This window comes from Choristoneura fumiferana, chromosome 27, assembly GCF_025370935.1.
Source record: "Choristoneura fumiferana chromosome 27, NRCan_CFum_1, whole genome shotgun sequence".
In the NCBI taxonomy this organism is placed as follows: domain Eukaryota; kingdom Metazoa; phylum Arthropoda; class Insecta; order Lepidoptera; family Tortricidae; genus Choristoneura; species Choristoneura fumiferana.
In genome coordinates, this window is record NC_133498.1 from 947,402 (window position 1) to 962,479 (window position 15,078).

The 15,078-nt window shown below is 38.6% G+C and overlaps 1 protein-coding gene across 1 annotated transcript in view; it reads left to right on the forward strand.

Moving 5' to 3' along the window:
* The first annotated feature begins 3,534 nt into the window (after positions 1-3,534).
* Positions 3,535-15,078, forward strand: part of conv (insulin like growth factor binding protein acid labile subunit convoluted) — a 53,253-nt gene continuing 41,709 nt past the window's right edge. Inside the window, exons 1-3 of the mRNA XM_074108631.1 lie at positions 3,535-3,694; positions 6,793-7,065; positions 8,717-8,886. Of these exons, the coding sequence (XP_073964732.1) occupies positions 6,807-7,065; positions 8,717-8,886 (429 nt within the window). The 5' untranslated portion in view covers positions 3,535-3,694; positions 6,793-6,806. The remainder of the gene's footprint in view (positions 3,695-6,792; positions 7,066-8,716; positions 8,887-15,078) is intronic.

A 15,078-nucleotide genomic window follows, 5' to 3' on the forward strand; every position in this document is an offset into this window, starting at 1 on the left:
CTTGGAAGCTGATTTCTTAACCTCCTTTAGTTGTGGCAGTGGTACAAATAAAAGAAACTGGAGTGAATGAAAACAAAAAAATAACAGTGTTTTTTTCCGAAATTTAAGGTTTTTTTTCTAGCGATAAAGCTCAACATTTTCAGCTTTGTCGCTATATGTCGCTGGCCGGATGGCCAAGTGGTTAGAGAACCTGAGGTCCTGGGTTCAATTCCCGGCCAGGGCAGATATTTGTATGAATAATACGAATGTTTGTTCTCGGGTCTTGGATGTATTTATAAGTATGTTTATCCGTTGCCTAGTATCCATAGTACAAGCGTTGCTTAGTTTGGGACCAGGTCAATTGGTGTCAAGTGTCCCATGATATTTATTTATTTATTTATTATTATATGTCACGTGCCCAGGTTTGACGCTTGAAACGAGCGTCGAGCGGCTACATAAGGCCGCACCTTAATATCTATAATTCACGTTTTGTCGCACGTACGATTCGGACCCATTACATTTTTTCATATAGTTTTTTAAAAACAAAACCAGAGGGCGGCAATAGTAGATTGTTGCACCAAGCAGAAAGTTATTTTTTATTGCACCGAGTGCCGATTTGGAGCCCGAGCGTTAGCAAGGGCTTTAGAAACACGAGGGCGGGCAATATAAATTACTTAATGCGAGGTGCATTATCTGCGTTTCTTTCAACTATTACAGGAATAGTAGACAAAAAAAGACTCATGCTAAACAATTAATGTGAAAGAAATGTCACTAGCACTCGATGATTCCATTTTTGTAAGTACATTCGCACTCTCAAAAAATGACCTCGGAAAATTCGCGAGGTTCCCGCCAATTTTTTTTTTTTAATTTCTTTTTTTTTACAGTTTTGAACATGAAACTACCGTGAGACTCACTCATATTTTATATAATGACCCGGATAACTCACGTCTTAAATCGAGTTTAGCTCGACATGTTTCGGGCTAATCCGTAGCCCTTCGTCTTCGGAGCAACGCGACTCAGCGGCTGCTGCAACACGCGCACTGCGCGCCGCCGCTCTGCTCGCGCGACAGAGTTATAATAGTAGCAGATATTTTTACCCGCGATCTGTCAAATTTCTGATATATAAATAAATAGGTATATAATATGCAGGCTAATTTTATGGCAAAAATAGTTGTGTTACCTCTTTGGTGGTGCAATTAAAAAAAAACTAAAACGATGCAATAAAAGATTTTCATATTTTTTTTCTGCTCTAGAGTAGATAAGTCCCGCTTTGTGCTGGGTATTTAGTGCGGTTATGATGAAATAAAACTCAATCATGGGGCGGTTGATACCTACACCTAACCAACCTAACTAACTAATCTGTGCCTACACGGGCCTACACCACGCCACTAGGAGGCTACCACGAAATTCGAAAAACAAAGTTCGTGCTAAATAATATTAGCGTTAGCGAGACGGCAAGACACGAAGTTCGAATAAAATTGTCAGCGAGAATGGTCGCAGTGGTGAGCAGTGTGGCTATCTACGGGAGAATGAAACAAGAACGGTTTTTCAAAATACATCCGTAGCTTTATTCAGCAAAGAACCACAGTGTATTCCAACGTCAAGTGGAATAAAATACAGACAGATTACACTTATAAACTTTAGTTAAGTACTGAAAACCTGACCTGAACGATACAGGTCAAAACCAGAGAGAAAGTAGAGCTGACAGCAGGAAATAATTTAAAAGGAACAAGACAAACAGTGGCAACATTGATGCAAAGCATAGACTAAAGTAACGTTCTATTCTAACAAAAATTGTACTTCGTAGTATAGAGCAAGATGGGGATATCCCTAGAGTTCCATATTGCCATCGTCCCTTGCCATGCCAGCCGGCTCTAAAGCCGAAGGCACTGACGCGGTGGCAAGCGACCGACGTACTATGCACAGACTACTAAGAGATACTAACGTACTATGTCATTTATGCTGCCATGACGGTACATACGGCCGGCGCTTCTAGCACACCAAAGACCATGTCGTCCCAGTTGATCGACGTTTTTGCCACACGCGCAGATATGAGGAGTGCATATTCTGACCCCAAGTATCAGGGAAATTGCTATCCGCAAAGTACTTGGGTCCAGAATAGTGCCAATATTCCTCGATGGCAAGGCGTTCAGTCAGCCAGTGGCCTGCCTTGGGTGCAGAAACAGCTAATAGACGGGCGCGTTCACAATTGTCCGGACAGTTTTCGAGGAGGGAAGCGTGAGTCGCATTAAGGCGAGGGGTGTCCCAGGCCCGCTGGATCTGTTTAACCGTGTTGGTGTCCGCTCCAGGGCACGAGTCACACCAAGCTTTCTCAGCCTCCGCCAGGCAGGCTAACTCATCGATATTACATATATAAATAAAAAATTATTTAAAACACATGTAGAGAAACTTTTTATGTCACTTAGATTCAGCATAAATACGAAGTTTACGAGCATGAGAAGTGAAAAATTAGTTTATTTAATAGTACTTTCATTCTGTCTCACAGGAAAGTTTTTAACACGAAAGTATAAAATAATAATACATCATTCAAAATTGTTCTTGTATGTACAAGTCAATTGCCACAGTCACCAAATCTAAAACAAAGCTTGAAAATAATCCGGTCACTCCACTTTTAATAGGTTTAGCAGGTTCAGGTTCAGCCTTGTAAATGTCGATTTTGTAGTTTTGAGCACGAAGTTGGCTCGCATCCGGAGGTACGTCAAATATTTCAGATTTTCTAAAACAATATTTTCTAAAAGCCATCCGTGCCGCTTTCGGCGCAGACGAATTTTTATTCTTACCACCATCACTTCCGCCCTTGCCAGGAGCGGAACTATATTGACCAACGTCTAACAGTGCCCGATAAAATGATTTAAAGTACGGTATTAGGAAGCTTTGTCCAAAAAGAAACCATAACAGAATTACAGCAGCAGTCATTGAAAATACTTGACAGAACATGTAGAAGTAATATGGGTAGACAAGGGGATCTGGAGTTGTACACCTGGCTACCTTGCACATGCACCATTGGAGCAGCATGAAGTAGACAAGGCATTGGTTCGTTCCAGCACATAAGGACACACAGCAATCCCAAAATCGGGCGCATAACATGTACGGGAAACAAAACATGTCCATCCAGTTAAAAGAAAACGTTTCTTGAGGTTGAGCGTGGTATGGCTCCCCTTGTACTGCATCGCACGTTTTTCTGAGGCCTCTTTTTGCGCGCCATTTTGTGTTAGAACTTGTAACAATTTCGTTTATTAGTACAGTGTAAATTCGTTTTCAATGCATTACAAAATGATAATCGTCAGCTTTAGATTTTTTGACGTGAGCTGGCAGCATTGTGGTGTTCTAAACCACAAACGAAGATTACAAACAAAGAGTACCAATAGAGAAATAGTCAAGTCAGGAAAAATTAAACTACTTGGCTGTCTAGTTTAAATTTCTTTTGACTTTTTCTTCTGAAATAAATCAAAAACACCGCTGTCAGTTCTTTTTTGTCTATCATAAGCTCTATGAATGACGTCTACGTCTAATGTCTATGGTCAAGGTAGTTCCGTTGGTAGTTCCGTTTAATGACAATGAAGGGATAAGTTGTGTTGCGTACTAATATTATTTTCGTATTTTTTTTCGTAATCATGTTGTGCTAAAGATTTCATTAATTTCCTACAAACGGGAGCGACTGTTATTTTTGAGAATACATCTAAGATACAAGCAGGTAATTTCCGCTTTGCAAAGTTATTTATATAAAAGTGAAAGTTAGTTTGTGCAAACTTCTTCTGGCTGTTTTGTCTGATCACCTCGGTCGTCCGACGAATTGAATAACGATTAATTACTCGATTTAAACTTATGTTAATGTCTGGAAAACCTTAATGCGCCCGGCAATCTTGTCTTTAGTATTAATTTTGTGAAAACAGGTTTCTGCGGCCTTCGCGATTATTGTTTTAATCAATTTCTTAGCCGCGAACTGGTTACAGCTTTGAACCAAGGTCCTGTTTGTGCATAAAAATTCTTTATCATACGGTATCTCAGTTGAAATGAGATGTACAAAACTGGTGCAAAGGCGAACTTATAACTTAGGTGATCTCTTCCAGTCAACGTTTAGTGGATGAAAGATGTGTTTTGTTCAGGCACAAGAATTGTGTGGTCATAATAAAAACAGTGAATGCACACTACTATACAGGGGAGGTAAATAACAATGACTAACATTTACTTTGTATTTTTTATACCTCAATTCAGTATTATATTAACACAATAGGAACATCTTTTTTTAGTGTAATACCTATGTATATAAAAACAGGTACATCTGTACCTAGGTATTTTAATAACTGTTTTTTTATATATGGGCCAATCAACTATTTTACTGACACTTTGAGCGTCTCCTGCGTTACCAAAATTGTCGCTGGTGTTATCAAAAAATCATACTTCCAACAAGAGATTTCACGGTTTAATAGGGTGAACTTACGTAGGATGTTATGTATTCCTGTACACCATCTATTAAATTACAGAAAAAAACATGTTTACTTACAAAAATCTGCAATTGTTTGAAAAATGTCGCGGACACATTAGTGTCGGTAAAAAAGTTGATTGGGTTGTATACATAGGTATTACACTAAAAAAAGATGTTTCTATACTAGCAATACTTTTGTACTTAGATAAGTAAACCTAGGTATTTTTTATTTATTTTAATAAATGTTTTATATACATAGGTATTACACTAAAAAAAGATGTTTCTATTGTGTTGATCTATCTTTTTCCCATTTAGCAGGAATTTTGCATTTTCCTAATTTAAAAAAAATACAGGTACTTGAAAGTCAAATGTGGTGACACTACCAGTGTCTCTATAGTCGACAAGAAGTACCTGAATATATTTGTAGCAGAGAAGCTAGGAAAATATTATAGTTTATGTATATGCCTTTGCAAAGTATTGCTTGAATCAACCAATCAAAAAGCAGTTAGGAGGAAAGCTTGTTTTATTGTGCCCAGCAGGGCTATTATGAAACTCGAAACTCAAAGTTTGTGTTGTGCGGTCCCTCTGACACTTATATTATGAATCAACCAATCAAAAAGCAGTTAGGAGGAAAGCTTGTTTTATTGTGCCCAGCAGGGCTATTATGAAACTCGAAACTCAAAGTTTGTGTTGTGCGGTCCCTCTGACACTTATATTATTTAATATGAGAGCGAGAGGAACGGTACGATACGAACTTCGAGTTTCGTAGTAGCCCTGCTGGTTTGATTGTGCCAGCCTCCCCAGTGATTTACTTATGTGGGCGTTTCGAGTGTGGTCAGGTCATGTTCCATTGAATATTTTTTTAAATATGATAAATAAAAGTTGTTCAATCCCCATTGTGCACGGATTGTAATAGGATTGAGGACTTAGTACATTTTTTGGTGGAGTGTGTATTGACTAAGGATAGCCGTGAGAGGTATTTGAGTTATTTGGACCTGTTCAAAGGTGCAGTGATTATTGTTTTGAGTTGTCCGGTATCGGAAGATGCAGTACGAATTTACAGGTTCATCAAGCACTCCTTTGCATTGCAGCCAGATAATCTGGACATCGTAATAGAAGTGTTTGATGAATGTGGCCATCAAGTCTTTAAATGAGGCTGGCATAGTCACACAAGAAAAAAAAAACATAACAAGATCTCATTTTAAGAATTTCAAAATGAAAAAAGAGGTGTAAATGTAACTGAGTTGACTGCTTTCAGAAGAAGCGATACTGATTATAAGTTTATTAGACAGGCATTTGCCTCCAGAGACTTAGTTTCGGTAAAAAGGAGAGTGTAACTGTCTGAGGCTCCCCATGAGGCTGACATAGTATAAAAATATAAGATATAAAAAAAAAAAAAGATTTTTGGATCACTGAATGCAATTCGAACCCGCACTTCTTGTGGCTTTACGTGCCAGAGGTGTCCTATCAACTAGGCTACCGGAAAATCTGGCCCAACTCCCCTCCTCCCTTTTACTTTTCTTTTCTTCCCTTCTCCCCTTTTCTATCCCGCTCCCCTTTAGGCCGGCAACACACCCGCAGTCTTAATGATACTGTAGGTGGCGGTGATCGCATGCCAACAGGTGACCCGCATGATCGCTTGCCAGCTATGTTAAAAAAAAAACTGGCCAACTAACTGAAAATCCTATTCGCTATATTTATCCTATCCTATAGAATATTTTATTGTTAAAACTGGGCATGTGCGAATCGACCTCTCACTAGAAGGGTTCCGTACCATTATCTGTACACCATTAGACATTTTCTTTTTTTTATTCTACTGGATGGCAAAAGAACCACATCACAAAACCTGCAAAAATCACATTTGTTGTATGATGGGAGTTCCTATTAAATATCAATTTTATTTTAATTTAACTATTTATTTTTAAAGTGAATTTCCAACTAAATATTCTGTGAATATTGCAAGTGTCTACCTATTTCCGTTATTAATATCGAGCAAAAAACGGTTAAAAATCATGTTCGTTGTATGGGAGCCACGCTTAAATATTTATTTTATTCTGTTTATAGATTTGTTGTTATAGCGGCAACAAAAATACATCATCTGTGAAAATTTCAACTGTCTAGCTGTCACAGTTCATGAGGCAGACAGACGGACAGGGACCTGGGTTCGATTCCCAGCGCTGGTCTTATTTTTCTGGTTTTTCTATGCATCTATATTTCAGTTTGTATTTTCGATATGGGTTTTACGGGATGACCGTAAAAGTAACAAAAAATTTGGAATTGAAATAAAAAATACAAAAAGATTCCTAAAAACCAATCTTAAATAATGTCAAGTTTTTTTTAATGGTGAGCATTATTTCTATTTTCAGTTTGCAACACCAACATGGCGTTACAGTACCTTTTGATCATCCTGGCAACACTACCGCTTTCAAATTTAGAATACATACCACCCGGCCCCGTCTACCCGTGCCCAAAAGAAAACCTACAACTGCTACATCCGTGCATATGTGAGAAAGGGACAGACACAGGGATCCACGTGAGATGCGAGAACGCGGGTTTGGCAGTACTGAGCGTCGGGTTGGGGAATATAGCGGGGTTGGGTTTGCCTATTGAGAAATTGGTGCTCAGTGAATGCCAGATCTGTAAGTATATCTAATAATAGTATAAGGCAATAATGTGGTTAGCGATTACTGACACAAAAGACTAATGGCAATAAAAATTAGGATAAAAATATCACTATGCAATATACGTAACAGGGGGCACTCATACGCGCGCAAACTTTTGTACAAATCCTATTTATATTTGGATGTTTGTTACTCAATCACGCAATAACGGCTGAAAGGATTTACATTGAAAATACAAACTGAAATAAAGATTCACAGAAAAAACAGAAAAATAAGACCATCACTGGGAAAAAAAAAAAACTCGATATCGCGTCACTGCTCAAGTGACTAAGTAAGAAAAAAACAAGCTGAGATATGAGGTGCATAGGGGAAATTCGTGTCGGTACCGTTGACCATCAGTGGTGTAGCGGTATAGCACGCGGTACGGATTACCGAGGACCTGGGTTCGTTTCCCAGTGATGGTCTTATTTTTCTGTTTTTTTCTGTGCATCTTTATTTCAGTTTGTATTTTCAATTTAGGTTTTACGGGATGACCGTAAATGTAAAAATTTGGAATTGAAATAAAAAATACAAAAAGATTCCAAAAAACCAATCTTAATTTGAACGGATTTACATGAAACTTGGCGTACAGATAGACAAAGATCTGCATTAAGACATAGGATACTTGATATCCCGTATACTATCGATGTCTCTTTTCGTCCAATACTATCGACAGTATTAATATTATTGTTGTCTAATATAATAACCGCCGCCGATAGTATTGCGATATAGTTCACTATCGATTGTACAAAAGTATCGATAATTCTTTCTTCGTCAAGAGCGATAATATCGATAGTATTGTTGATTATCGATATGTTGCACGAAAAGAGATATCGATACTGTCAAATTCAAATTCAAATAATTTATTCAGTAAATAGCGCAATGGGCACTTTTACACGTCATTTTTAGGGTTCCGGAGCCAAAATGGCAAAAACGGAACCCTTATAGTTTCGCCATGTCTGTCTGTCTGTCCGTCTGCGGCTTTGCTCAAGGACTATCAATGCTAGATATCTGTAATTTTGCATGGATATAATGGTAAACTATGTCGACAAAATAGTACAATTAAAAATTGAAAAAAATTTTTTTTAGTGTACCTCCCATAGGCGTAAAGTGGGGGTTATTTTTTTTTCTCATCCAACCCTATAGTGTGGGGTATCGTTGGATAGGTCTTTTAAAACCATTAGGGGTTTGCTAAGACGGTTTTTCGATTCAGTGATTTGTTTGCGAAATATTCAACTTTAAAGTGCAAATTTTCATTAAAATCGAGCGTCTCCCCTCTCTAAAATCTAAGCCGGTGGGTGGAAAATTTTGAAAAAAATTCAGGATGGTAGTAAGTATATCAAACTTTCAAGGAAAACTATAACGGCTAAGTTTGCTTGAGAATTATTATTAGTTTAAGAGTAAATAGCAGCCTAAGGTATAAAATATACCTAAACTTTGAAGATTCCGTATAAAATACGAAATGCTTAGAAAAATATTACTAAATTTTTTCCTAATGGCTACGGAACCCTATTTTGGGTCAGTTTTTTCGTTTTTCGGTTTGTCTTGATTGTTCTCACGAAGATTTAAAACAACTTATTTGACAGAACTCTCGGTGCGAGAGACCAACTCACATCCCCTATTTTTTCAGCTACCCTATATGGTCCTGTCTTCCACCGCTCAACTGTAAGAGTATTACATATCATAGACTCTCCAATAAAGATAATAGAAGAGAACGCTTTCGTCGGAGTGAACAGAACATTGCAGGAATTATATTTAAAAAATACTCGAATCGTAGAGTTCCCTAAGGACGCTTTTAAGGTATGAACGTTTTTTTTTTGGATTTCTTTCTTCAAAAGTACAGTTGAACCATTTGATTTCTGACTCACCATAGTTCTCACACTGGGGCTGTTTCACCATCCATTGATTAGTGTTAACTGACGGTTAAATGTGCCATCCCCGTCTATTCGAACAAGAGAGACGGCATCACATTTGACCGTCAGTTAACACTAATCAATGGATGGTGAAACAGAAAGAAAGAAAGACAGTACAAACAATACAAGACAACAATGTAAACACAACACAAGATAAAATAGTACAATACAGCACAGATTATATAAAAAAGAGTATTAAAAAAAATAGGAATATAACTTTGCAAGTAGTCTGTCCTGCGGCAAAAGGAGCAAACTCAGCTAATGCTGCGCCTACGCGGAAGCTGCCAGCGCTGGTTTTCAGTCTGCCCCTGTTGGCACATGCTGGAATATTGTCTATAGCGGGTTGGATGGCGGACAAAAGGCGGAAACAGTAATACCAGTACAACAATATCTATATTAATAATTTCGTCCAGGGGTACGGTAGACTCGAACGAAATGCACATCAAATTGAAGAGCGTAAAAATTAGTCGATCCGAGTCGACAACATATATCCGCAAAATTCGGATTATGGAGAATTTCGTTAAATTCTAATGGCACTGACAAACAAACCGCAGTCGCCATCTTGGGTAGTTAATAAACGTTCCGTTTCATACTAGCTAGCTCTTAGATACGGCTCGCCTTCAACACATCGCGTGCGTCACGCCAAAAAAGTATCCATTACAAGAACTGTGACTCATGTGACTGTGTAAAACGAAACGTCTTGCCGGAAAACTTGAATGGATCTTATCAAAACTCAAAACTATCACCAACTACCTTCAACTATAACTATCTTCAGTTGTTGACGTTTGTTCCGAGTCGACAACTTGTAGGTAGAAAATTCGGATTTAGCGAGTATTTTCAATAAAAAATGGAATAAATTACTGAGTATATATAATGGCGTTGCGAAGTAAACATGTCAAAGTCATCACATCAAAGTGGCGTGAGTGTCACGTCATCACGTGTCACAGGTTTGCATTTCGTTCTCCATTGTGACCTTTTAAGGCCCCACACACGGTACGATTTGTCGATTTTCATCAGATCGATCGTACAGACGGATCGTACCTTATATGGGGCCCTTTAGGTCTAATTTCTTTGATTATGAGACAGACATACGTAGTCGGTCCCAAAGTTCTGTCACTGACACATTATTTTAAATTTAAAACATGATTTAAGAAAATTTGATTGAATTCCATTTTTGAATGTTTGTCAATTATTTTAAAACAATAAACAGTCATTCGCTGCAATTTCTCACGATGGAGTGGACGTTGAAAGAAAACCGAATAGCTGTTTTAGCATTGCACCGCTGTGGGCACTCGCCAAGTACCATTTTCAAGTTGCTCAAAAATGTAAAATATAACGCTTAGGTTTGTGTACCGTACGATTGACAGGTACAATGAAGTCTCCAGTGTTGAGGACAAGAAAAGAATTGGCCGGCCTCGCTCCGTACAAACACCAGCAGTGATCAAAGCGATCAAGGCACGCATAGCAAGAAATCCTGTCCGAAAACAGAAGTTGATGGCTTTGCAGATGGTGTCAGTAGAAAAACCGTCAAAAAGGTTTTAAACGAAGATCTTAGTCTGCGAGCATACAAAAATAGAGTGGGCACTTACTTAATGCCCGTCTAAAAACAATAAGGTTTAAAAGATCCCGGAAGTTGTTAAAGCGGTACGCGAAAATCGACACCGTGATATCCTCTTTACAGACGAAAATATTTTCGATATTGAAGAGAAGTACAATAAACATAATGATAGAGTGTACGCTAGGAGCTCTGAAGAGTATTCTCTGATCTTATTACGGGCCAACTGAGGTTCATTTTTGCGAAAAAGGGGTCAAAATCAGTGCGAAAGTGTACCAAGAGACGGTTTGGATAAGCATGTCAAAGATCTGCCCAACACGCTATTTTCAGGTCATCATTTTGTGTTCCAGCAGGATTCTGCGCCAGCACACAAAGCCAAGACCACTCAAGCCTGGTTTGGCCGTTAAAAAATCGACTTTATAAGACACGAAGATTGGCCTTCCTCCAGTCCGAACCTTAATCCTCTGGACTTTAAAATTTGGCAGGTCTTAGAGGGGAAGGTCTTTGCTAAACCCATAAAAATTTGGAGAGCCTGAAATCATCTTTAAGAAAAGCAGTCGCTGAAATAGACATGAAAATGGTGCGTGCTGCGATAGACGACTGGCTGCGCCGATTAAGGGCCTGTATTAAAAACAAAGGAAGTCATTTTGAATAATTTTAAGTACTTAAATTTATTTTTTTATTAAATGTACTTTAAATTGGTATATAATTTATTAAAAACTGATTGGTACTTTTGTTTTTATCATTATTTTCATTTGTGACAGAACTTTGGACTGACGACGTAGTTATTTGGGCAAATAAGATTTAGGAGAAATATCTACTGGTGAAATACCGATACGTAGGTTAGCCGTTAAAGTGTTTGTGATAATAATTAAGGCTGGGAATATACGTCAGATTTTTCGATAAGTACGACAGTCTTTACTGGCAAAAATTTTTTTCAAACATATTATTATGAGTCTACATTTTACCCGAGCGAAGCCGGGTTTTCATCTAGTCTATATTAATAATTTCGTCCAGGGGTACGGTAGACTCGAACGAAATGCACATCAAATTGAAGAGCGTAAAAAATTAGTCGATCCGAGTCGACAACATATATCCGCAAAATTCGGATTATGGAGAATTTCGTTAAATTCTAATGGCACTGACAAACAAACCGCAGTCGCCATCTTGGGTAGTTAATAAACGTTCCGTTTCATACTAGCTAGCTCTTAGATACGGCTCGCCTTCAACACATCGCGTGCGTCACGCCAAAAAAGTATCCATTACAAAGAACTGTGACTCATGTGACTGTGTAAAACGAAACGTCTTGCCGGAAAACTTGAATGGATCTTATCAAAACTCAAAACTATCACCAACTACCTTCAACTATAACTATCTTCAGTTGTTGACGTTTGTTCCGAGTCGACAACTTGTAGGTAGAAAATTCGGATTTAGCGAGTATTTTCAATAAAAAATGGAATAAATTACTGAGTATATATAATGGCGTTGCGAAGTAAACATGTCAAAGTCATCACATCAAAGTGGCGTGAGTGTCACGTCATCACGTGTCACAGGTTTGCATTTCGTTCTCCATTGTGACCTTTTAAGGGCCCCACACACGGTATGATTCGTCGATTTTCATCAGATCGATCGTACAGACGGATCGTACCTTATATGGGGCCCTTTAGGTCTAATTTCTTTGATTATGAGACAGACATACGTAGTTGGTCCCAAAGTTCTGTCACTGGCACATTATTTTTAAATTTAAAACATGATTTTAAGAAAATTTGATTGAATTCCATTTTTGAATGTTTGTCAATTATTTTAAAACAATAAACAGTCATTCGCTGCAATTTCTCACGATGGAGTGGACGTTGAAAGAAAACCGAATAGCCTATGATATATAATATATAACGAATAGCTGTTTTAGCATTGCACCGCTGTGGGCACTCGCGAAGTACCATTTTCAAGTTGCTCAAAAATGTAAATATAACGCTTAGTTTGTGTACCCGTACGATTGACAGGTACAATGAAGTCTCCAGTATTGAGGACAAGAAAAAAATTGGCCGGCCTCGCTCCGTACAAACACCAGCAGTGATCAAAGCGATCAAGGCACGCATAGCAAGAAATCCTGCCCGAAAACAGAAGTTGATGGCTTTGCAGATGGTGTCAAGGGCAGACCTCTTGAGGGGAGGTTTGACCTTAAAGAGGCCTAGTAAGTTATTCTTTGAGTAAAACAATAAGACGTTTTAACAATTCTTTAATTAAAAATTGAACACAAAAAATAACAGGCCTAGTTTGACAAAATTAAAAGTAAAAGTATTATGAGAATCTCAGGTAGTGAGTTCAAGAGATTTTATTGAGAGGTGGTTCTGATTATTCGGTCTCACTGGCCTACACTTCCCTGGAGTCGGAGAGAAGAACCCGGAGCGAAGAGGCTGGCCACAGCAGGGGCCTGGTCCAGCTGAGTGTCGTCGGTGCCGAGGTCAAAAGGGGCCTTAGGGCGGCAGGACGAGCAGCCTGGACAAGTGTTCCACGCCGGAACGATCAGGGGTCTTGGACGAGCCAGGAAGGATGTGCAGTACTCCGGAAGTTAAGGCCGTCAGGGCTTAGTGTCAGGTTAAAGGAGCCGCCTGAGCCGTGAGAATTGTAGCCGAACGGAGCTTTGAAAGTTGTACGAAGGTTGTAAGCCGTACAAAGGTTTAAGCCGTACGAAGGTTTGTAAGTTGAAGCCGTACGGAGGTGCCCTGTAAATTAGGTGGTGTCAGTGTGGTCCAGTGCTAGATTGTTGCCAGTCACTCCTCTGCAGCGATGCCCCAACTCTTAGGGCGAGCTGAATTGCAGTGAGTGGCAAGGACAATCATACGGAGTTACAGGCAGGCAAAGGAAAGTGATTCTAGTTTTATATAATATTTTTAGAAAACAAAAGGTAAAAATAAATAGCCTAAGTGACCGTTAAAATTGAAATACAACAGTTCACTAAATAACCGTTAGAGGATTACATTTGAAATTAAACGTACTTAGCTGAGTTTGAATTTATTTTAACACCGGTACGCATCCGTTGCATAAAAGTAATAAGCATTAACATAGTTCTGAGTTTATAACAACGGATGAGAGAAATTAACAAGTGTTTAAAATATTAAGTATAAGAAATGTTTGAAATAAAAGATTCCCTGGCCAGGGGAAGCCTTCAGTTCAATTACACAAGTTAAATTATAAAGAAAATAATTCTAATAAAATACACAGAAAAACACAAGAGTTAAATATCGGAGAACTTACCAAGTCTGGGCGTATGGAGCTTTTCGAGAGAGCTGTTTAGTGTAGTCTGAGCTGTTGAATGTGTGTCTTACAGCTGTGCTTCAGCTTTTAAGGGCGAGAATATTACATTAGAATTCCCCGGTCACAGCTGATCGACAGCACCCCCCTGGCCGACAAAAACGGTCAAGGGTGAGTTGGTTATAGATATATTTAGTCGTACAAACTCGTGTAGTAAATGAGTGTAAATAAATGCCTACTTTATAAAATAAATAAGTAAATAATAAAATAAATATTAAATACATATTTACGTAAATAAATAAGTCGAGAGAAAACTACGGTGGCGACCTCTAGAGTTCGTCCGCCATTCTGCTCAGAGATCCCTTATTGAAGTAAGCGCCATCTAGCTTACACTGAGCTAACTAAGATGTCAGCGATCGCCTATGTGCATCGTGACAGTACGCCCGTCCCTCCAAAAGAAATTTGAGCCTCATAGCAAATTTCGTTAAAAAAAATACACTATGACATAACGCTTACATACGTCGTCTCTCATACTATGATCATACTTCTACTCTCATGGCGGGTCAAACAACAACAGAGGCTTGTTGACCCTTATGTCAAGGGAATAAAATGTGTTAATGGAAGGTGGACGTTGTATGCATTCATAAAAATATATAGACAATTAATTAAATCTGTGATTGAAATTACCATCCGTTCCAATCATTAGAGTTTTGAATTACAGAGGCTAAGGGCATATTTTACGTGTTACCAAACCGCACGGGTTCCGTAATTCAAATTTAAAATACTTTTTAACGAGTTGCAAGTTCTCGGGTAAAGGCTTAAGGACAGATCAATTAACATTATAATAATGAGTGGCGGACCGCGACAAATGATTATACTAGTTTAGCGTGTACCAAGTAAATGTACGCGCTATACGATTTAAAGAAAATAATAGTGCAAAAGGTGCAGCTATTATACGTACGCGCGGAGGCGGCGCGCTAAAATGACTCGATTCTATAAATAGAACCGTGCGTCTAAGTGATAAGGGAGTGTGATAAGACAATAATTGAAATTAATACGCGTGCGCATTCGCCGGTGCTAAATGGAGACTGATGTGACGGCGGCGCGACAGCTGATCGCCCCGTCCAGATGCATTATGTAATTAGTACCTACATTGATACAGGAAGCAAGTAATGCATTATTTATTTAATGTGCGCAGGACGCTACCTGCCGCCCGTGTTAATTTTAAATCTTAATATGCCATGCACCTAAATCGTTACCAAAGATCCT